We start from the raw sequence: 22,746 nt of genomic DNA, 5'->3' as shown, positions 1-22,746 counted from the left end.
TCTCTGGATCCCATAAATCCTCCTTGTACAGAATGAAAAGGTAAAAATGCAACGCAGAATCCTGGGGTCCCATGGGCTGCAGGGTCCCAGGACTTCTCCATCTTCTGGGTTGTACGGCCGTAGCCTCAGGCCTAGTGAGCCACAGGAAACTGAATTTGCACAGGCCGTGACGAAGCTGGATACTGAGACTCTGTGTATGTCATGAGTTTCTTAAACAGGGGGAAGGTGATGCTGCTTTAGAAAATAATTTACCGGTGTTTAAGTGAACTCTGAACTCCACAACATACAAGTCTAAGAAGGAAGCATTTAACTTGACCTTTGATTTTAGAACAGGCACTTTAAAGTACAAATGGATGATCTAAGCTGAGGTTCTGTGAACAAAACACTATATCATGCCCAGCATCATAAGACTGTAATTCACCCATTAGTCACTGCAGTTAATTTTGTAATTTGGTTGGCTGTTCACTCCCTTTTTTCACCCTTTTTCATTCCCTGTCAGTCCCATTAATGCGGCATAAACTTCCTCCCCTATAATTGTGTGCATGGATATATGCATATGCAATGTAGTTGTAAATGTGAGTCTGTTAGGCATTCACTGTGAATTCACTGTGAAGCCTTTTTTTTTTCTTAATTTGGTTCAAAAAGCTGTTTTGGTAACTTGAGTCAGCCATCCATGGGGGCAACATTTTGTTCCTATGCGGATTAGTTGAGCCCAAGCTGTCACTGCCAGGCTTATTTGCTCACTAGCCTTCCACTTTTGGGTTTGTTTTTTTTCCCTATGGTAGGGCATATTCTTCTCAAACATGGTTTACTTTCTTCTTCTCCTTTCTGGTATGTCAGTCAAGAAGGTAGCATTTATTTGGTGGTAAAAAGAGAACCTGACTGGCCATGGGAAGACTGGTTGGATTCTATTTCCACCTTTGCCCTCTCCAGTTGCTCCTTTGTGGATGTCTCCTCTCCTTTCTGGCCTCCCGTCTCCGCGCCTCTATAGCAGGTTATGTATTTCAGGGGCTCTGGTGTGTGGGGGTGGACAGGTGACAGGAGCTGCCTGGGCTCCGGGACCTCCTCTCTGTTGGGGTCTGAGAAGCTGCACAGTTTTACCTTTCTGTTCATCTGTTTCTTCTGTGAAAAGCTTTCACGGCTTAAAAAACTTGAAAACCACCAGCTTCCAGAATCTCTGAGTCCCCTTCCGTCTTGTGACTTTTATCGTGTGTCTGCGAACTGAGGTTTGCTTTATAGCCAAGGCTCCTGTATGCCTGTTGATGGAGGAGAAGGACAATTAGGACAGGCATGGAGACACTTGCTACTTTGAACCATCTCTTCTCTCCATTGACGTGTTCTATAGTGCTGTTCGGGCGTGGGGGGATAGCCAGAGTTGGAACATTGTTTTAATCACTCATACTGAAGTTCTCTGTTTTCTCTTTCTTTTCTTACAAAAATTTTTAAATGTGTATTTATTTTTTTGAGAGAGACAGAGTGTGAGCAGGGGAGGACAGAGGAGGGAGAGAGGGAAACACAGAATCCAAAGCAGGCTCCAGGTTTTGAGCTGTCAGCACAGATACTGATGTGGGGCTCGAACCCATGAACCATGAAATCATGACCTGAGCTGAAGTCGGGAGCTCAACTGACTGAGCCACCCAGATGCCCCTCTGTTCTCTTTTTTTTAAAGTTGACTTGTTTATTTTGAGAAAGATAGAGAGTAAGCAGGGGAGGAGCAGCGATAGGGGGAGAGAGAGAGAGCGAGAGGGAGAGGGAGAGAGAGGGAGAGAGAGGGAGAGAGAGCGCAGAGCCTGATTTGGGGTTCTGGAAACTGGTGGTTGAGATCATGACCTAAGCTGAAACCAAGAATCAGACACTTAGCTGACTGAGCCACCCATGTGCTTAAAGTTCTCTCTTCTCTTAAACGCAAATGAACTATCTAATTACTAACCTCCTGTCAGCTTGGCCTTCTTTCCAATGAGGGCTCCGCATGTAGGGTTCTGGTTCTTCCCACACTGCTGACTTCCAGCTATCACAGGGCTGACCCTCTGAGACGCTTCTCCCTAACAATTTCAAACATTTCATTCACATGCCATCCCTTTACTATGTCTTCTCTCTCAGTCTCCCTCTTTTTCAATATGCAAACCACGTAGAGGAATTGTAATAATAATGGCAGCTCCCATATGTGAGGTGTGTACTATGGGTCAGGAACTGTGCTAAGCACTTTTACATGCATTTTCTCATTTCATCTTTGTGACACTCCCATGATGTGTGAACCATTTTTATCGATGAAGAAATCAAGACTTGTAGGGGTTAAGAAACCTATTATGTAATAAGTGACAGACCTGGAATCCAGCTCAGGTTGGTCTGAAGCCAGATTCTGGGCTCCTTATGACTAGGACAGATGCTTTCCTCATACAAATCAGGAAGTTGCTTCTTCGAAAACTTATTCTAGAGAATGAAGTTTGTCCATCTATCAGAGAATTATTTATGTGAAAGAGCCATTGTACAGTTAAAACAACCAGGAATCTGGAACTTTCCCAGGCAGATCCAGAATTTATAGATTTTGGGTTTTTTAAATTAAATTAAATTAATTTTATTTTATTAATTTATTTTGAGAGAGAGAGAAAGAGCATGAGTGGGAGAAGGGCAGAGAGAGGGAGAGAGAGAATCCTAAGCAAGCTCTGTGTTGTCAGCACAGAGCCTGATGCAGAGCTTGATCCCACAAACCGTGAGAACATTATCTGAGCTGAAACCAAGAGTCAGACATTGAACCAACTGAGCCACCCAGGAGCCCAGATTTTATTCTTTTAAAATGAAGATGATTAAATGAATATATATAGTTAATTTCACTTAACTGTAAAGCATGGGTAATATTTTTCATGTAAATCAGTTAATATCTTAGAAAAAAATTATTTATCAAGACCTGTCTGGGTTTGGAAAATGACTAGTGTACATATATATACAAGTGTAGACATATAATATCAGAGATATAGTGCTTCCTAGTTCATGTTTTCTTTTGAATATGTAGACTTACAGATTTGACCTTGATAGATATTAATATGAACACAGACTTTGTACCATAGTCTTTTTTAAAAATATTAAAAAAATATTTTTTTATTTTTGAGAGAGAGAGTGTGTGTGATTGGGGGTGGGGCAGAGAGGAGACACAGAATCTGAAGCAGGCTCCAGGCTCTGATCTGTCCGCACAGAGTCCGACGCGGGGCTCGAACTCACGAACTGTGAGATCGTGACCTGAGCTGGTTAGTTGCTTAACCAACTGAGCCACCCAGTCGCCCCACAGGGTATGAACTTCTATAGCACTCTATGCTTTTTGTTCATCTGCTTGTAATTATTTGATGCTTGTCATTCCTATAGACCATAAACTCCACGTGGGCTTAGGCCATGCATCATTTTCTCTCCAGATGATGGCAGGTACTCATGTATCTGTTGAATGACTGATTGAGAGGAAGAGGCTATCGGATTAGACCATCTGAGTTCAGATCCTGCCCTACCTCTTAACTGGCTATGGGCAAATTACTCACATCTTTGTGCCTTAGTTTCCTCATGTGTAATAGGGGCAGTAATATCGTCTACCTACTAAGGTGGTTGTGAACATTATGTAAGATAACACGTGTAAAAGCACATAGCAAACACTTAATATGTTCTTTAAAGCAAAATACCTACCCATCATAAAATGGTTAGAGTTGAGCTTTTTCAGTTCCCATGAACTGTAACGCATATGTTGACATTTCGTGGGCAGGAATAGAGAGACAGCCTTCAGATTTTGAATTTTAACTAGACTTTATTATTTTCTGAAGGGTTGTGCCAGTGCCATGATGGGCGGGCCATGAATGAGCCCCAGGATCTGTTCAGAGGATGGAGGATGGCCTTGTTTAGATGTGCCAAGTCTGCATTCTGTAGGGAGGTGCTCACACACATCTCAACTAGACACAGCATTTAAACCCCAGAGATCTGAGCTTGATTATTATATAAAGGTGAGGTCACTATATGACTAGATTTGATAAAAATTGTTTACTTGAAGTTTCCGGAGTGTATGTGTGAAATATGTGTGTTTGTTTGTTTACTTGTTTATTTACTTATTTTTTTAAGTAGGCTTTTTACCCAGCAGAGATCTCCAACATGGGGCTGGAACTCATGACCCTGAGATCAAGACTTACCTGAGATCAAGGGTTAGATGCTTAACTAACTGAGCCACCAAGGTGCCCCTATCTGTGGAATATCCTTTTTTTAAAAAAATTTATTTATTTTGAGAGAGAGAGAGAGAGAGAACACACACGTAGTGGAGGGGCAGAGAGAGAGGGAGAGAGAAAGAATCTCGAGCAGACTCCATACCAACAGTGTTGAGTCTGATGTGGGGCTGGAACTCATGAACTGTGAGATCATAACCTGAGCTGAAACCAAGGGTGGACCCTTAACCGACTGAGCCACCCAGGTGCCCCATATCTGTGGAATATTTTTAAACATTAAATTACTCTTTAAGTTTAGATAATATTAATTTGAGTCCACTATTCCAGACCCAGTTTATGGGGTCTTCATATCTGCCAGTGACCTTTGCCTCAGGCCTTGGCCACTGGTCACGTGTGTCTGGTGATGGCTCACACCACTGATCCCTGCTGTCATACAGCCAGACCCTGTCCCTCAGGCCCATCTCCTAACACTTGATAGTTGCAAGCTCTCCTGGCCGGAGGGCTGATCCTAGGCAAGGCCTCCATTTTGCTCTTCAGAGTGGGAGCCGCTGTGGCTCTGGTGAGAGTTCTGATCCCCAGAAATTGGATACAGGGGTCTGGGCATCACAACCTGGAACTTGTGGAGACTTCACTGCATGGGCAGGATTTGACAAATGAAAGACAGGAGACAAAATGCTGCCTTTGTTCCTCCTGATGGACTGTGTCGACATGCAGTGGGGTCCATGTGGCCTTTCTGGAGAGGTTCCCTAGCTGCTTGTCCCCCTGAAACTGTGACCAGTTCAGGATCTGTTAACACATATGTCTTTCTTGATTCTCTTCACCTCTTCCCTCACTCTTGCTTCCTGGGATTGCAGTGAAACAAGGTGTACATTTTGACTAGGCTCTATTTTCTTTTCTTTCCTTTTTTTAAAAGTTTATTTATTTTGAGAGAGAGAGAGAGAGAGAGAGACATCATGAGCGGGGAAGGGGCAGAGAGAGGGAGAGAGAACCTTAAGCAGGCTCTGTGCTGTCAGTGCAGAGCCTGATGCAGGGCTCAAACTTGCAAACTGTGAGATCATGACCTGAGGTAAAATCAAGAGTCAAACACCTAACTGACTGAGCCACCCAGATGCCCCTTGCAAAATGTTTCTGAGGCTTATCCGTATTTTTGCATATGTCAGTAATTTGTTTTGTTTTTTTTTTTAACTGCTGAAGAATGTTTCGTTGTGTGGATGTACCACAACTTATTTTTCATTTATCAACTAATAGTTGTTTGATTATTTTCAGTTTTTGGTGGTTATGAATAGATCTTCTTTAAACATTCATGTATTCATGTACAAGTTTTGGATAAATGTTCTTTCTTTTTAGTTTTAGGACTGAGATTTCTGGGTCCCATGTTTAACTTTTAGAAATTTGCACATTTACTTGGCTTTATTTACAGAGCAGGCTCTTCCTCTCCTCCCAGTTTCCAATAGTGCTTAGATAACATCATTAGATGTTTAAAAAATGTTAAAAGAAATCTATGCCTGGGTGGCTCAGTTGGTTAAGTGGCCGACTTTGGCTCAGGTCATGATCTTGCGGTTCATGGGTTTGAGCCCCGCATGGGGATCTGTGCTGAAGGCTCAGAGCCTGGAGCCTGCTTCGGATTCTGTGTCTTTCTTTCTGCTTCTCCCCCACTCCTGCTCCGTCACTGTCTCTCAAAGTTAAATAAAAACTTTAAGAAAATAAAATAAATCTATACAGAATCCTACAAATGACAGATATTGATGTGCCTCAAAGAAGGGCAAGATTGACTACATCAACAGCTTTCTCTCTTTGCCTTGTTACAAGCACTTCTGGTACTGTCACTACTGCCCAGGTTTTCAAGACACGGCTACTATTATTGTATTCCTACCAAAGCCCATGGCATATGGGTTTTCTATTTTTTGGTATATTCCAGATTAGAAACTGGTGCTCCAGTATGCATTATTTGTTTGAACACTTCAGGATTTTGTTGGTACTGATTTGCTACTGTATTTGTTATATCTAACTTAAAAAATACTTATTTGTTTGTTTATTTTGAGAGAGTGAGAGCACGCATGAGCATGAGCAGGGCAGAGAGAGAGGGAGAGAGAATCCCAAGCAGTCTCTGCTCTGTCAGTGTGGACCCCCAGGTGGGGCTTGAACTCACAAACTGTGCAATCATGACCTGAGCTGAAACCAAAAGCTGGACACTTAACTGTCTGGGCCACCCAGGTGCCCCTCTGTTTAACTTTTAATAAATGACCAACTGTTTATAAGAATGGTTGTGTTACTTTGCATTCCCACCAATAGTACAGGAGAGTCTATTTGTTTGGCATTTTCCAGAACTTCATATTGTCAATTGTTTTCTTTAATGTTGGCCATTCTAGTAAGTGTACAGTGGTATCTAATTGTGGATTTAATTTGCATTGCTCTATTGATCTTGAGTGTGTTTTCATATGCTCATTTATCATTTATCTCTGTTCTGGTAAAACATACCGGATGACTTTTAAAAGAAGATTAAGATGAACTTGTATTAGAACAATGACATGATGAGTATAATGCAACTATGACCATGTATCACTAAGCATTTTTACCTTTTAAAAACAATCCTACTCATAAATAAAAGACATAAAAAATTAAAAAAAAAAAAACAATTCTACTCAGTCCCAGATAGATTCACTCACTCATGAGTTTATTTTCTTCATAAGCAGTCACTGGGTACATTGTAGTATGCCGGTCAAAGACAGACTTTAGGAATTTCTTTGTTCTTTGGGAAGATCTCAGGATGGGGGTATGAGTGGGGGCAAGATCTCACTTCTAAGGAGGTATGAATCAGCATGATATATTTAGGGAACTGTAGCTTACTTTGATTATTCCCTGCTTGATAAGCTAATTAAAAATTCTAAGAGCAGAACCTAAGACAAAAGCAATATCCTCACCCTGCGCCCATATCATTCCTAGTTGCATATCTCCAGAAACAAATTTAATTATGGCTTCACCCACTGCGAGGGAGGGTTCTGGGAACAGCCTGGGTGTCTGTGGAGAGAGCAGGATAGAGGAGCCTCCCTCTCTGTGGGCAGCCTGTAGACTTTGGAGGGGGAAATGTCCCCAGGCATCTGAATTAGCTGTCAAAAGACTCTGGTCTGATGGCATGCACTTTCCTTCTTAGTTTCTCACTCAGCGCCTTATCACATGGATTGAGCATCCAGTCCGGGACACCACTGGCTGCCTTGCCTGTATAGAAACACCAAGGTAGAAAGGGGACAGAGTTGGATTATTTTTAGAAGTAGCTACAATCACAGAAATGGCAAATGGATGTAGAGAAGAGTCCATAAAAACAGAAGGGAAAAGCACAGATGTTCAAAATTATGAGATCTCCAAATCATGGATCAAAAAGTGTATGTTTCCACCAATATTATCTTTTAAAGATTAGTTAGGTAAATACATCCTACAGTTCTATAAGTACATATGTATGCCAAATGAGTGAAAATAAGCTTCAGCACTTAAATGGACAACTTTCTCTGTATGTCAACATTTATCTGTAGGAGCTTCCTCATTTCTCGAGGATGCCGGGTAAAAGAAGTATCACTGTCTCGAATCACGCTTGCTTTCTGAAGTATTTCCTGTCTGTGGGCCGTGACAGATCTCCGGAAACAAACAGCTTCGAGCTGACAGTGAGATACAGCTGTGAGTCGCCTGGAGCTGTACCTCCGAGTGATCGACAGGGCAGGGATGCATGTTTCAAAACACGTGTCTTAGACCCCTTGCACCTCCTCTGAGCAAGTCTAAATTTACGTGGATTGGAAAGGTCTCTGTAAGGCACAGAGCCCGGCAAGACAGATGTTTTTGAAGCCAGGGATTTTGTGCTTCAGAGAATTGATTTGTTTGTTTGATTGATTTGTTTTTCTGCTTATTTTTTTCTATGCTTTTTGGGAAGGATTACAGTGGGCAGCATTGGCTGTATTCATATTCTTCATTTCAAAGCTCATTTTCTTTTTTCTTTTTTAATTATTTTTTACTTAGTATTTTTTTAAAATGAATATAATTTAGTGTTGAATTGGCTTACAAGGACACCCACTGCTCATCCCAACAATCAAAGCACGTTTTCACTGTTGGACCATCTTCTGCTTTTAGGTGTGTGTATTTCTGGATGTCTGTATTTACTTATTCCCTTTATTCTCATTGCCCACTACCATTCTCCACTCTTTTTTTCCCCTCCTCAGAGTCAGTCTCTAGAATGTGTTCAATACACATGCTTGGGTTTATATTTCCTTGTAAAACATACAATTTTTATGTGTTAATTTATTTTCAGGTTACACAGATACATCACAGCATGAGGTTGTGTGGTAGACCTTATTCTGTTTCTTCATTTTTCACTCAGTGCTGTCTTTTTAAGCCCCACCCATGTTGCTGGTGGTGTATCCGGTTCATTGCTTCCTACTGCTGCGTAGAAGACAGCGGCATGCACCTGCCACCATTTTCAGATCTGCTTCCTATCATGCACTCTGGGCTTGACCTGATTCCCTGCTACCATAGTCAGCATCATAATACACAGTCTCACAGTTGGGACTTGTACAAATGTTGCTTTGGGAGCATTTTCCCAGGAGTCAGGGTATTGGGTCATAGGATGTATGTTTACTTAATTTGACAGCCAACTGCTCTCCAGGATGACTCTGCCAGTTTATGCCCTTCCTGGGGCAGGCGGATTCTTCATTCGCCACCCCATTGATATGTAGCATTGTCCTACTTTCTGATTTTTGCCAAACTGATTATTGTTTTAATTGGCATCTCCCTGATTTCTAATCAATGTAAGCATCTCTTTACAGATTTGGTAAACATTCAGGTTTCCAATTCTTTGAATAGCAATTTAAGCCCTTCATGCAATTTTCTACAGGGCTTCCTGTCTCTTTCTTACTAATTTGCAAAATTTCCTTGTGTAATCTGTAGTTCTCAAATTTTAATGTGCATATGAATCACCTGGGGATCTTGTTAAGATGCAGATTATGATTCAGTAAAGGTAGGAAAGCGCTCAAGATGGTACATTTCTAATAAGCTCCCAGATGATACAGAAGCCTAAAGTCCTTGAACCACCCTGTGAGTAGCAAGGTTCTAGATGCTAATTTGAGACTTTGCAAAAGTCTGTCTCTCCAAATTTGTCATTGCTCTGTCACCTTTGTCTAGATTTAATGCAATCAACCACATCAATATTTTTGCCTTGTGGGTTAGTACTATTTGGGACATGTTTAAAAAGCCCTTTGTCATATCTGGGTCACAGTGATCTTCTCTATTTTTCTCTACTAACTTTGTACTTTTATTTCACACTATTTCATACTTTTATGTATGACTTCTGAAGTCACCTCTGTATTGGGTACAAATTAGATAAGCACTTTTTATTCTTCTACTTTTAGTGAGCTATTTTTCCCAGACCAAATAGTTCATTGTTTCTCCATTGATTTATGCTGCTACCTTCATCTTATTTCAAGTTCCCAGATATACTGTTTTCTCTTCTATTCCCTTGGTTCAGATATCTGTTCCTCTAACAGTATCATGCTGTTGTTGTCTTTATGCTTTAAAGTATGTTTTAATATCTGGAAGGGTCAGTATTGCACCTTTGTTCTTTCTAAACCTCCTAAAGATTCTTTGTGAATTTTTTCCTTTTAAGTGAATTTCAGAATAGATTTGTTTAGTTCCTAAAAAATATCTGACTGAAATTTGGAATGGAGTTGCATTGACTTTATAGGTTAATTTGGGGAGGTACTGATATTTTTACAATGTTGTCTCATTTGTGAATAGAGATATATTGCCGTTTGTTCAGATGTTTCATGTTTTTAAATAGATTTCAAAGTTTTTCTCCACAAAGTTGTGTGGATCATTCTTATTTATGTTAATTATACGTACTTTACAGTTTCTGTTGCCTTTGAGAACACTAGTTTATTTCTGTTATATTTCCTAGTTGATTATTTTTAATATAGATGTTGGTAATTTTTGTTAGCTGATTTCATATCTCACAACCTGCTGGCCTTTTTTATTTGCTTGTCTGTTGCTTTGATTAGCTTTTCTATGTAGATTATTACATTGTATGCAAATAATGACACTTTTATTTTCTTCCATTCTTTGCTTTTTTCAGTTTAATTTTTTGCACTTATTATTTATTTTATTAAAAATCAGTAGACTTTACTTACTTTTCCAGCAGTTTTAGGCTTACAGAAAAATTCAACAGAATGTATATAGTATTCATATATATTTCTTCTCCCACCACCCAGTGTCCACTAGTAGTAACATATTGCATTGGTGTGGTACATTTGCTACAATTGATAAACCAGTGTTGATACGTTATTATTAACTGAAGTCCATGGTGTACATTAGGGATCACTCTTTGTGCTGTATAGGTCTATAGGTTTTACCAAAACAAATGTATACTGTCACATATCCATCATCACAGCATCCTACAGTGAATAGCTTCACTGCTCTAAAGAATCCCCTGGGCTCCACGAATTCACTCCTGCTCCCCCCAATCCCTGCAGCCCTGTCTCTATAGTTTTAGCTTTTCCAGAATGTCATATGGTTGGAATCATATAGTATGTAGCCTTTTCAGGCTGGCTTCTCTTACTTAACAGTATGTATTTAGGAGTGTCTGGGTGGCTCAGTCAGTTAAGCGTCCTACTTCAGCTCAGGTCATGATCTCCCAGTTCATGAGTTGAGCCCCGCATCTGTCTCTGTGCCGGGAGCCTGAAGCCTGGAGCCTGTTTCGAGTTTTCTGTGTGTGTGTCTCTCTCTCTCTCTCTCTCTCTCTCTCTCTACCCCTTTCCTTTCAAAAATAACTAAACACTAAAAAATTTTTGAAAGGAAAAACAATATGCATTTAATGTTCTCCCATGTCTTTTCACGGCTCAATAGCTCATTTCTTCTTAATTTTTTAAAATGTTTATTTATTTTTGAGAGAGAGAGGAAGAGACAGAGACAGAGCAAGCATGAGGGAGGAAAGCAGAGGGAAAGCGAAGGAGAATTCCAAGCAGGTTCTGCACTGTCAGCACAGACCCTGATGCAGGGCTCCATCCCATGAACCGTGAGGTCATGACCTGAGCCTAAGTCAGACGCTTAACCGATTGAGCTGCCCAGGGGCCCTGCTAGCATCATTTCTTGAAAAGACTACCCGCTCTGCATTGAATTTGCCTTTGCTCCTTTATTAAGGATCAGTTGACTATATTTGTGTGGGCCTATACTGGGCTTTCATATGTTTCATCAATCCATTTATCTATTCCCTCGCCAGTATCGTGCTGTCTTGATTACTGTGGCTGTTTTTTTAAATTTGTGTTTTATAGCCTGTACTTCTAAAAAATAGGGTTTGAAGTAGATTGCAATTTCGGTTACACTGGAACCAGGACAAGATTAATAAAGGGATAAAAATTGTAAAATATTAAACTATTGATTCTTCTGGCAGTGACTGCATTCTTTCAAACACTAGAACACACAGAAATATTACGACAGAGTATGGAGTGGCCTGAGGACTTTTTACCTGCTGTCATTTATCTGACGATGTTGAAAATTGTAGTTTAGACAGAAAGATTGTGAAGTTGGGTCATTCTTAAATATTATTTTCCTCTGAGTTTATGGTGATTATTTAGCTAGTATTCCATAGTTAGTTGGATATAACTCATTGGAGGCACCTCTTAATATTTTAGCTATTTTAAGACTTGACCTATCAACAAATGTTTGTTGAAATATGCAACTGTGACCATGTTTTTTTGAATTTTGTTAGGTCAATGATGCCTTCCTTCATGTGAGACGGCGCAAATCCACGGGCAAGGTGCTTATCTCCCTGAAATAAATCCTCACCTCAGCAGCAAATTCAGCATGTCCAAATCCAAGCGCCTCATCTTTCAAAAAACCTCACGTCCTTCCTGTGTTTCTAAAGGCGTGACCGCTTTCTTTATTAATCCAGGTTCAAAATCTTTAGGAGGCATCTTCGATTCTGGTTTCTTATTCCTTGTAATTAGTATGACACATGCTTTATTGTCCTAACTGGGCCGTCTTTGAGAGGGAAAGGAGGCTGTTCATAACTACACCAGGGGAGCCGGAGTACCAGGCAAACAGGATGTATGGCCGTCCTGTTCACAGTGCCTCAGTGACCAGGTTCTGTCATCCCCAACGCCAAGATATCTCTCACCTCCGTATCCTCTTTTCCATTCCAACTAATTCTGTTTCATCTGCTAATTCCAGTAACTTTCTGACTGGCTTTCCAACCTTTAAACGCCTCCCACCCCTCCATCCTTGTTATACCTTGTTGCCATGGTGACCTTCCTAAAGTATAGCCATGATCGTGTCTCTTCTCAGAAAACCTGCAATGGCTCTCCTTGAACGTGGCGCAGTTCAGACTCCTCAAGCTAGCCTTTCTTTATGCCCATGACCTTGCCACACTCTGCTCTGCAGCCTCATGTTACATACACAATGCCCTGGGCCCCTCGCATGCATTTAAATTTCCTGCCAATCCCCCTTTGCTCTGCTCAAGCAGTTTCCTCTACTTCCTTGTCCCTGTCAAACATAAACCTTTTTGACCTCCAAGACCAACCTCTGCCATGAGCCTGTCCCCTCAGGAGGCTGGTCGTTTCTTCCTTTCCACCTTTCTGTAGCTCTTTCCTTGGGATTTGTCACATTCTACCTTGCACTGAAGGGAGCAGCATGTCTAGTAGAATGAACACAGGATTCTGAATCTAAGATGTGGGTTCAAATCCTGGTTTTACCACTTTGGAGGTAGTTACTTAAGGTCTGTGAGCCTTCATTTTCTCATTGTAAAGTGGATGTTACAATATCTACCTCACAACGTTGTCATGGGCAATACATGCAGTGATTGGGTGTGTGGTGAGCCATTAGCAAATACTAGTTACTTTTACTTCTCTCTTGCCTCCTTTCCCGAGGTAGCATACATGTTTTGAAAGTGGGTACCATGTCTGATTCACCCTTGTACCTCCCATAATACCTAGCACAATGAGTAGTAAATATGCAATAAATTGAATTGATTGTAAATTATCTACAAGCCTTAAATTGTGGGAGTAAGTTAAGAATAACATTAGCCTAGAAACAAACCAATGTCTATTCACAGACGAATGGGCAGACAAAATGTGGTATATACACACACGACAGAATATCATTCAGCCTTAAGAAGGAATGAAATTCTGACACCTGCTATCATATGGATGAACCTTGAAGATGTTATGCTAAGTGATATAAGCCAGTCACAAGAAGACAAATACAGTGTGATTCCACTTATAGGAGGTATGGAGAGTAGTCAAATTCATAGAGCTAGGAAGTAGAATGGTGGTGGCCAGGGGCTGGTGGGAAGAGAAACGGGGGGTGGGGGTTATTGTTTCGTGAGGACAGAGTTTCAGTTGGGAAGATGAACAGGTTTGGGGGATGGATGGTGGTGATGTTGCCCAACAGTGAGAATATACTTAATGCCACTGAACTGTACATGTAAGAATGGTTACAATGATACATTTTATGTCATGGATGTTTTACTACAATAAAAAAATGTAAAACAAACAAACCCCATTACATATTACCTCACATCTAAGTGAATCAATTCAGAGAAGTGAGTAGAGAGGGTGAGTCGAGTGCCCAGCTCAGGTTCAAGGAAGCTCCAGTCTCTGCCATCGCCGGTCTATGGGCCAAAGTCCTCTACTTTTGTTGGTGCTAAACCTTGTTCTCTATTCATCCTGTTCTCCTACTCTGTGAGTGAAAATTCCTCAAACGGAGAGTGGTGGGGTGGGGATAAAACAGATGCCTGACATCACAGGGATGGGGGTACTTTTACTTATTCTTGAGGAAAATAAGTACTTTTACTTATTCTAATAAATGTGATAAGAGGCTTTGTTTTCTGATACGTCCTTCAGGCCATTTGGAAACACTTACCTTCCCAGGATCTCCTCACCAAAAAAGCTTTTGAAAGAACTGAATTGTAAAATAGAGAGTGAACATTTGGGGCAAGAATTTAAATCAGAGAAAGTAGGAGAAGGTGGGGGAGGGGGAGGTGGCAGGGAAGCCACCCCTGTGTCTGTTGTGGGACACTGTGGTGCTTCTGTGAGGGCCAGAGCCTACACTGCACCTCCTCCTGCAAGCAGGGGAGGGGCTGAGGGAGAAGGGAACAGGGGATCTGAAGCAGGTGCTGTGCTGACAGCAGTGAACCCCATGGGGGCTCGAACTCACAAACCGAGAGATCACAAGCTGAGCCCAAGTCAGGCACTCAATTGACGGAGCCACCTAGGCGTTCCCAACCATATTTTTCTTAAACTGAGCTAGTTTGTATTTAAATGAAAATTGGTCTTCAAAAATATCAATATGCCAACTTTGAAGCTAATTAAAAAATTTTGTCACCCTTTGGGATAATCAAAGACACGCTGGGCAGAGAGAAGCGAGAAAGATCAGGGTTGGGAAAAGCGCACAGCCCAGCGGGGAGCTACCATTCCCTCCGTTCAGAGTTCCGAGCTGATCAGAGGGTGTCACTAGTAATGAAGATCGATTGCCCTCAGCTCACTAACATCAAAATGACTTAGATTGAAAGAGGCAGTCATTAGGAAAGCGAGTTTCTTCAGGTTTAACAAGTATTGGTTGGAACCCCTAATGACCTGTTCTCTGCTCTCTGTGTTCCCGCTTCACTGAAATGATTTGATTTGAAAGCATTTGACTCATATTTTAGTCATCATTTGGCTATTCCACCATCTGAGCCATTAGTCTAAAAAAAAGAATCAATGCAGCTCCAAGTGACAGCATTTATTCGATAGTCACAGACTTTCCCCAGCTCTTCCCTGCGGGCTGGCTGCTGGAGAAATCACTCCCACACACCTATCTCTCCTTTTTCCCTAGCTGTGGGTCTGTCCACCTGCACACACTTCCCTCAACAAGCTGAGCGAGGTTCTGTGCTCTTAGCTATGGGATAACCTTGTCTCTACATCATCAGGATATTTGTCCCTGCTCCTTCCCCTGCAGCTGTGGTAAAGACCACCAAAGATTTCTTATGAAGCAAGAGAAGAGAAATAAAGGTGTCCTCACATCATCATTTGTGTTCAGCAACAACAAACATTTAAGTAAACTAGGAAAAATTTACACTGTTATTTCTTTCACTTAACTCTTCTTCTCAGATTGTGTAAGTGAATCACAGAGCAGTGATTTTTCGAAATATTTATTGTTTATGAAAGTCATGGGAAAGGAAGACCCAGATTAAACAAAGTGCTGGCATGTCTCATTGTTCTCTTCCTCTGGCTTCTTCGTCACAGCTTATTGCTAGACGGGAGCCCTGAGCTGGAAGTCTGGAACTTCCTTGTTGAGAAATCCTATACAGAGTGATTACATTTTTAAAAAATTTTTGCTGTGTTTAGAAATAGTGTCTTAAACTTCAGTGAGTTGCCTCATTATTTTAAAAATTGTGTTAAGATAATCACAAAAAAATCATTGAAAAAAATCAAAGCAGCAAAAAGTTTATGAGTAGAAATCGTTATCTTAATTTTCTCCAACCTGTCTGTCTTATTCCCTTTCTCGAGGGAAACCTCTATAAGCAGTTTGGTGCTGGTCTTGTAGGTCTTTTAAACACATACACATGATGCATACACATAGAGGTTTTGTTTTGTTTTAAATAAAGACATACATAGGTTTTAAAAATAACCAATCATCGGGGCACCTGAGTGGCTCAGCCAGTCGGGCATCATCCGACTCTTGGTTTTGGCTCAGGTCATGATCTCATGGTTTGTAAGTTTGAGCTTCACAGTGGGCTCTGTGCTGAAGTGTGGAGCCTGCCTAGGATTCTCCCTGCCTCCCTCTGCCACCCCCACTCTGCTCATGCACATGCGTGCGCTCTCTCTCTTTCTGTCAAAATAAATTAATTAACTGATCATAGTACGCACACTATTCTGTATTGTACTCTTTTTAATCAGTATGTCATGAACATCATTCTATATTAGTAAAATAGACCTTGCATTCTTTTTAACAGCTGCTTAGTGCTCCATAATGAGGATATATATCATAGGCAACCACTTCCTTATTAGTGGGCTTATTCATTTATTCATCTTGATGTAATAAACATGGCTGTTCCTCTTTGTGACAAGCTCAGCAAAACACAGGAATATACACAATGCTGGGCAGAAGTTTACAAATCTAGTGAGGGAGACAGGCATGAATTAAAATCACAAAACTATGCCAAGTTAGTGCCCCATAAAGTATAATGGGGGAATCTAACTCAGGCAGGTCAGGAAAGGTTTCCCTGAGGAGAGATGCTTGAACCTCTGTCTGAAGATGGAGGTTTCTGGAATATTTATTTATTTATTTTAATGTTTATTTATTTTTGAGACAGAGACAGAACATGAGCAGGAGAGGGGCAGAGAGAGAAGGAGACACAGAATCTGAAGCAGGCTCCAGGCTCTGAGCTGTCAGCACAGAGCCCGACAAGGGGCTTGAACTCATCAACCACGGGATCATGACCTGAGTGGAAGTCAGACGCTCAACCGACTGAGCCAGACAGGCGCCCCTTGGAACCTTTAATTCTAGGAATTTAAATAGGCAGGGAAGGGAGGGAGGAATGTTCTCGGCCCTGTGGCGAATGAAAGTCTGTGAGTGAGGGGCTGAGCGAAGAGGAGTAGGGCTGGAGGGGGGAGCGGTGGAGGCAGGTGTGAGATGAGGCCGCAGGCAGGCCCGGGTTAGGCAGGGACCTGTGGGCCAGTGATGGGTTTGTGCCCTTAACCTTAAAAGGATGGGATGCCACACAGTGCTCTAAGCAGGGGCGGGATAGGGGTGGCATGAGCAGCACAGCGTTTTTGGAAGAATCCTCCTAGCTATAGTGGGGAGAAAGTTTTGGAGAGGAACAGACCTCTTAAGAGTCCATGAAGGTCCAAACAGGAGAGGAGGGTATCTGGGACTGAGCTGGAGATGATGGGAAGGAGAGAAATGGGCAGGACAGAGAGCTCTGCGGGGGGGGGGTAAAAGCAAAGGAAGAGGGGAGGGAGGGAAATGTCAAGATGTCTCCTAGCTTCCTGGATAGGTATTTGAGACGAGGAACATCGGAAGAGAACTGAGTTTTGGCAGTGGCCGGGGATATGATGGGGTCAGGAGATGAGGTTGTGGATCTACTGAGACATCCAGATGTCAGCTGTGCAGTTCTATATACTTGTCCTGCTCGGAAAAGAGGTGTGACCTAGAGATACAAATTTGGGTGTCATTTGCATGGAGGTACCATTGGTACCTCTGATGAGATTGTCGAGATAGCACGGAGAGAAGGGAAGAGGGTCTAGACTAACTGTAAACATCTCTCCTCCCAGCAGGAGTATAGAATATCATGACTGTGTTGAGGACCACTGAAAGAGACTTGGAGAGGGAGAGTTTGGGAATTTCACTTGAATCACAAGAGGTTATCAGGAAGGCCATATTCCACAGTGAATAAAGCACCATTCTCTCAGTGGGGGACCAGTAACTGGGGCTCCAAGTTCAGCTGTTTGACCATGGGCTAGACTCCTTTTTTCAATGTTCTCATGTAAAACAAATAAGATCATAATTTGTTTTTTCTACCTTGCATGGTTCATGTGAGGGTCAAATGAGATAATGTATGATAAAGTGTGAACAGGCTTTAATTGTCATTTTCATAATAGATTATGAGGTCGTCTAGCACCAGTGTGTTCAAATTCATTTCAGAGTTGAAGCAAAAATGTATATTTTCTTTGGCATCTGCTGGGCTGACATGAAGCAAAGAAATTGTCTGATTTTTGTCTCTCAACTATTTCTACACTCTATTGTAGCTGAAGTCATTGTGCTCTTTTATACAGAATAATGGACAAAGTGACGGGAGCCCCATGATCTGCTGTACCTGAAAGACATACCAAACCAGACAAGGTCTAGAGAAGGACACCTAAATTGATCCAGAGGGTAGAGAGGGTTCTTTTGTGAGGGATGATGAAAGAATTAGGGCTCTTCATTCTGGAAAGACACAGGCTGAGAGGGGAAGATGATTGAAATTTATAAAATAATGAAAATCGTAGGATAAAAATATGAGCTTATTAAATCCCAGAGCACAAGAACTAGGGACAACTTTATCATTTTAAAGAAATAGCTTAAGGCAAAGTAAAAATAGTACTTTTTACACAGGAATACTAAGCATATGGGACTTACTACTCTCAAAGATTGCTAGGACCAAAATCAAATATTATAAGAGAAAGACATGTATTTCTGGAGGATACATTCATAGATTATAAAATGAAATTAAAAAGAGTTTGAGTAAATCTCCCTAACCTTGGACATTGGCACCATCGAGCATGGCCATGAAGCTTTCTGTTTCCAACTGGTGTCCTTGTCCAGATCAAGATTCCCAAGCGGATGTGGTGTAGAAGACAGAGCACACAATCTGAGCTCAGAGGGCCCAGCTGCAAGTGACCTAAGGGAATCACTTCTTTCTTATGTACCTCGATTTCCTCATATGCAAAAAGAAAAAAATAGGTAATATCAACCTTAAAACCTGCCACACTATTGTGAGAGATTCACCTGAAGGGATGTCCCTGGCAGTGTTTTGTACTTGGTAAACATATGTCCCTAGGAGCATGAGACTTTCTACGTTTATGGTTATATTTCCAATTCTATTTCCTTTAGGTGGGTTGACCTTCACCTTGAACTTCCTGATTCTGGCCTCGCCGGGAAGTGGTATTTCCCAGCTCAGAAATGAAGGAGAACATGGAGGGCAGGGACACTTCCTGGTCCTCTAGGGAGGGAGGGAGAGAGAATGCAGGCATCTCTTCTTTCATCCCCCTTTCCTCCTTGCAAAGGCAGAGAAATAAAGGTAAGAAGAGGGGTGCCTGGGTCAGTAGGTTAAGTGTCTGACTCTCTCTTTTTTAATAATGTTTATTTATTTATTTATTTAGAGGCTGAATGGGGGAAGGGCAGGGGAGGGAAAGGCAGAGAGGTGTTTAAGTGACGGTGCCACCCAGGCGTCCCGAGCATCTGACTCTTGATATCAGCTCAGGTTGTGATCTCATGATCTTGTGGTCATGGGATCCACCCCAAGTTGGGCTCCATAATGAATGTACAGCTTGCCTGGTATTCTCTCTCTACCCCTTCCCTGCATGTATGCACAAAGGCATTCCCTCTCTCTCTCTCTCTCTCTCTCTCTTCCTCTCTCTCTCTCTCCTAAACATTTTTTAAAAGGGTAAGGAGAATTTTGAAGGCATCTCTCTTCTCCTTTGGATGGTTTGGGTGGTGAGATGCCACCCCAAAATGGGTATTCTGGTCTCTGGCCAACTTCAAGGGTTCTCACAGATCTTAGGAAAACTAAAAAAGGGGAATACAGGGCTGAATGGGAAAAACCATGAGGACTGGTTTCATAATGGCATATATAAGTTTGGGATTTAAGGGAGAAAGAAAAATATGACTGAGATTTTCTCTCAATATGGCCACTGCAGTTTGCCATGCTGGAAAGCCAATGGAGATCTGGAGGGAGAGAGTGTGTCTTGCCTGGCCACACTCTGAATATCATGTGTATCCCTAAGGAATCCAACTTCACCAGAGGAGATCCAGGAACAGCAGTAAGCAAGGCCTGATGACACATAACTTTTTATTTCCTCCATAGCATATATGAACTGCTTTGTCAGGCTTCCAAGCACCCCACCATACAACTTGCGCTGACCTCAAGTTCCATGGGGTGGAGTGAAAGGAGAATGGTCCACTAGCCAAGACAGCCAATGGTTTGAATTGCGGCCTCAGCACTAATTAGCTGTGATGGCTCAGCTTCTAGTACATAAAATGGTGGTAATAGTAACTCCCTTATCCTTGAGTTGCAATGAGGTCAAAATGAGGTTATGTTTGTGATGCACTTAGCGTAGTGCCTGGCACATCATAGGCCCTAAATAAATGTCGGCCTCTGTCATGACCCATCAGTACCCTCTGCTCTAAGGAGACAGATTGCGAGATAATGAGTTCCATGCATGCCAGGACCGGGACGGGGTGTGCTTTGTGAATTTCCCTGCACCGAACACCCATCATTCCTTTTCTATGCAAGTTGTATCCATTCAGGGCCCATTGAAGGCTCATTTCCTCTGTGAAACCAGCTCGTATTGATCTTACTTGCGCAGGAACTCCCGTAGCACACAATTCAGCCCTTAGAGAGCCATGGATTTGCATAGTTGTCTTGTTGCATTCTATATATTAGGCTTAGCCTTCAACGATGTTCAACAATTTAGTGAACATCTCTGATAATGGCCTTGGGTTAGAGATGCAACTAGGGAGTAAGTTCTTTAGTCCCAGGACTGATATCCGAAACGTTCCCCAGCTTAGGACCCAGGGTAGGGAAGCATCTGTCTTGCTGTTCTCATGTGTGGCTCTGGATCCATGACACGGCAGGATGCTTGCAGGAACCTCTCACTTTGAGGTCCTGGGAGACATATTTTCTGGCACTTGCAGTTTCTTCATTCCTGGGATCTTGCATTGATGGGAAAGCTGTGCAGGGGGTTTGGATTACTGCTCATTTGTCTCAAAAAAACATAAAGCAATACTCAACAGTATTTTTGTCTCCTAAGAACAGCATTCGCGTGTCAGTTGGTGCCAGTTGATGCAGTTGATGGAAAGATTCCTCTTCCTTTCCTTTTGTTCTGAAATATGCAAAAGCCAGCTATAGAAGCTGGATGTGGTCTACTGAATGTCTTTCTCCATTACTTCTTTGAAGAAAGGAACAAGGGCGATGTCTTTTTGAAGGCGGGTACAGGGAAGTAGCGTGAGCGCCTGTGTGTCTCCTGTCCAGTTTCTGCTCATGTCGTAGGCTTACTTTCCGATGTAGATTCCAGGCCACCTTTCTGGGTTCTGATGCAGTCAGGAACCACTGTGGTCCACCAGGGACCCCTTCCTGCAGCTCCCAAGTGAGGGTCAGTCACCTAGCTGTTCCCATGGAATAGTTCCCTTTTGACTTCAGCTTGTAAAATTTCTGATATGTTTTCATTTTTATCCTCTCCTTTTCTTTAAAGGTTATTTTTAAGTTAAAAATAACCATAAGGAGACCTTGTGATCCTCTTCTCACTGACCCAGATATTTTAAGAGCTGGAGGACTGACAGCAGCTTCTCATCTGGGGATATAGGCAGGCTCTCAGGAGCCAATTAGCTAAATGTAATAATAAAATATTAATCCCATTTCCCACACATAAAACACTCTCCTTGTTTTTCCTTGCCTATCCAAACCCTACTTACCCTTCAATGCACTGTACAAAAAGCCATGGACTTGAGGATAAAAGACTTGAGTTCAGTTCCTAACTTGGAAACCTATAAGCCGTCTGACCTTGGGCAAGTCACTTTATGTGTGTGGAACTTGGTTTCTTCCTCTGGGAAACCCAGATGCAAATAATCTCATAGAGTGAAAGTTGAAGGCTTCGGGTCCAGCCCAGTGACTGGAGTACACAGAACAGGTCTGAGGAAATACTTATCAAACTGCAGGGAGCCCAACTTGAGTAATCCTGGAATCATTAATCTCTCCTATTTTTGGCTTTCTGTATTATTGACTCTATCTACACCATACAATTCAACAGTTAATTATACTCTGTCTTTAATATGTGGTTCTAGTGTTTTCATATCCTCAACCGGCGGATAGTTCTTTGGAGGATTGTGCCTTTTTACTTTTCTTTTGTCAATGTTGCAATACTAGGCACTTAATCCCTGATGATTGATACAGTATATTACCCAGCTTAATAAATTTGAGTTCTGTAGCACAGCAGAGGTTATTTTCTTTGTCTTTATCCCCCCAGTTTCACTGCCTAATGCTAATGGTGAGATAGTAGGAAATCTTTCAGGCTTTCATTATCTTGTCAATTTGTAGCTTCTCATCAAATATGTGCTATTCATGTGTTCAAAATACTGTTGACCTGTCATGAACGTAAAGTTGATTTGAATTGCTTATCCACTATAAGGATGGGTTTCTACTAAGTTAGCTTTGTTTTCTCACTCAGACGGGGTTAAGGACAGCCCAGCAAGTGCCTGGTGAGACCTTTCCTTCCCTGTTCTGGAACTGAGGTCTCTAAAGCAGGCCTATAGCTTGCCCTCTTCCGCAGTGATTTAATAGCAGCCCTGGATTCTTTGGGTAGCAACAGTGCCCTGGCTGTCACATCACTTCCACGAATCACCCCACGAATGGTTGTGGGTTGAGTTGTGTTCCTCCAACAAAAAAGTCTGTTGAAATCCTAGCCCTCAGTACCCATGCTGGGACCTTATTTGGAGTTAGCGTCTTTGTAAATGTTACCAAGTTAAGATGAAGTAGAGAGAGATTTGGACATAGAGGAGGATGGCTATGTGAAGACAGGCACAGAAATTGGGTTGATGCAGCCCAAGCCAAAGGATGCCAGGGATGGATGGAAGCCACCAGGACCTGGGAAAAGGCAGGGAAGGATTCTTCCTTAGTCTTCAGAGGGAGCTTGGCCCTACTGACAACTTGATTTCAAACTCCAGCCTTCAGAATTATGAGAAAATAAACTCCTGTTACTTTAAGCCACCCAGTTTGTGGTAATTTGTTATGGCAGCCTTAGGAAACTAATACACTGCTTAAGAGTCTAAATACAATACAGAAGGGAGGCTT

At 42.0% G+C, this 22,746-nt stretch overlaps 1 protein-coding gene across 5 annotated transcripts in view; it reads left to right on the top strand.

Annotated features, from left to right (window-relative positions):
- Positions 1–13,199, top strand: part of LOC115288106 (quinone oxidoreductase-like protein 2) — a 35,883-nt gene extending 22,684 nt beyond the window's left edge. For all 5 annotated transcript variants that reach the window (XM_029935128.1, XM_029935130.1, XM_029935127.1 and 2 more), the window contains one exon: positions 11,932–13,199. In XM_029935128.1, the coding sequence (XP_029790988.1) occupies positions 11,932–12,000 (69 nt within the window). In that variant the 3' untranslated portion in view covers positions 12,001–13,199. The remainder of the gene's footprint in view (positions 1–11,931) is intronic.
- The last annotated feature ends 9,547 nt before the right edge of the window (positions 13,200–22,746 follow it).

The sequence above is a fragment of the Suricata suricatta genome, chromosome 3, assembly GCF_006229205.1.
Source record: "Suricata suricatta isolate VVHF042 chromosome 3, meerkat_22Aug2017_6uvM2_HiC, whole genome shotgun sequence".
NCBI lineage: Eukaryota > Metazoa > Chordata > Mammalia > Carnivora > Herpestidae > Suricata > Suricata suricatta.
This window is presented reverse-complemented; position numbering and strand designations above follow the sequence as displayed.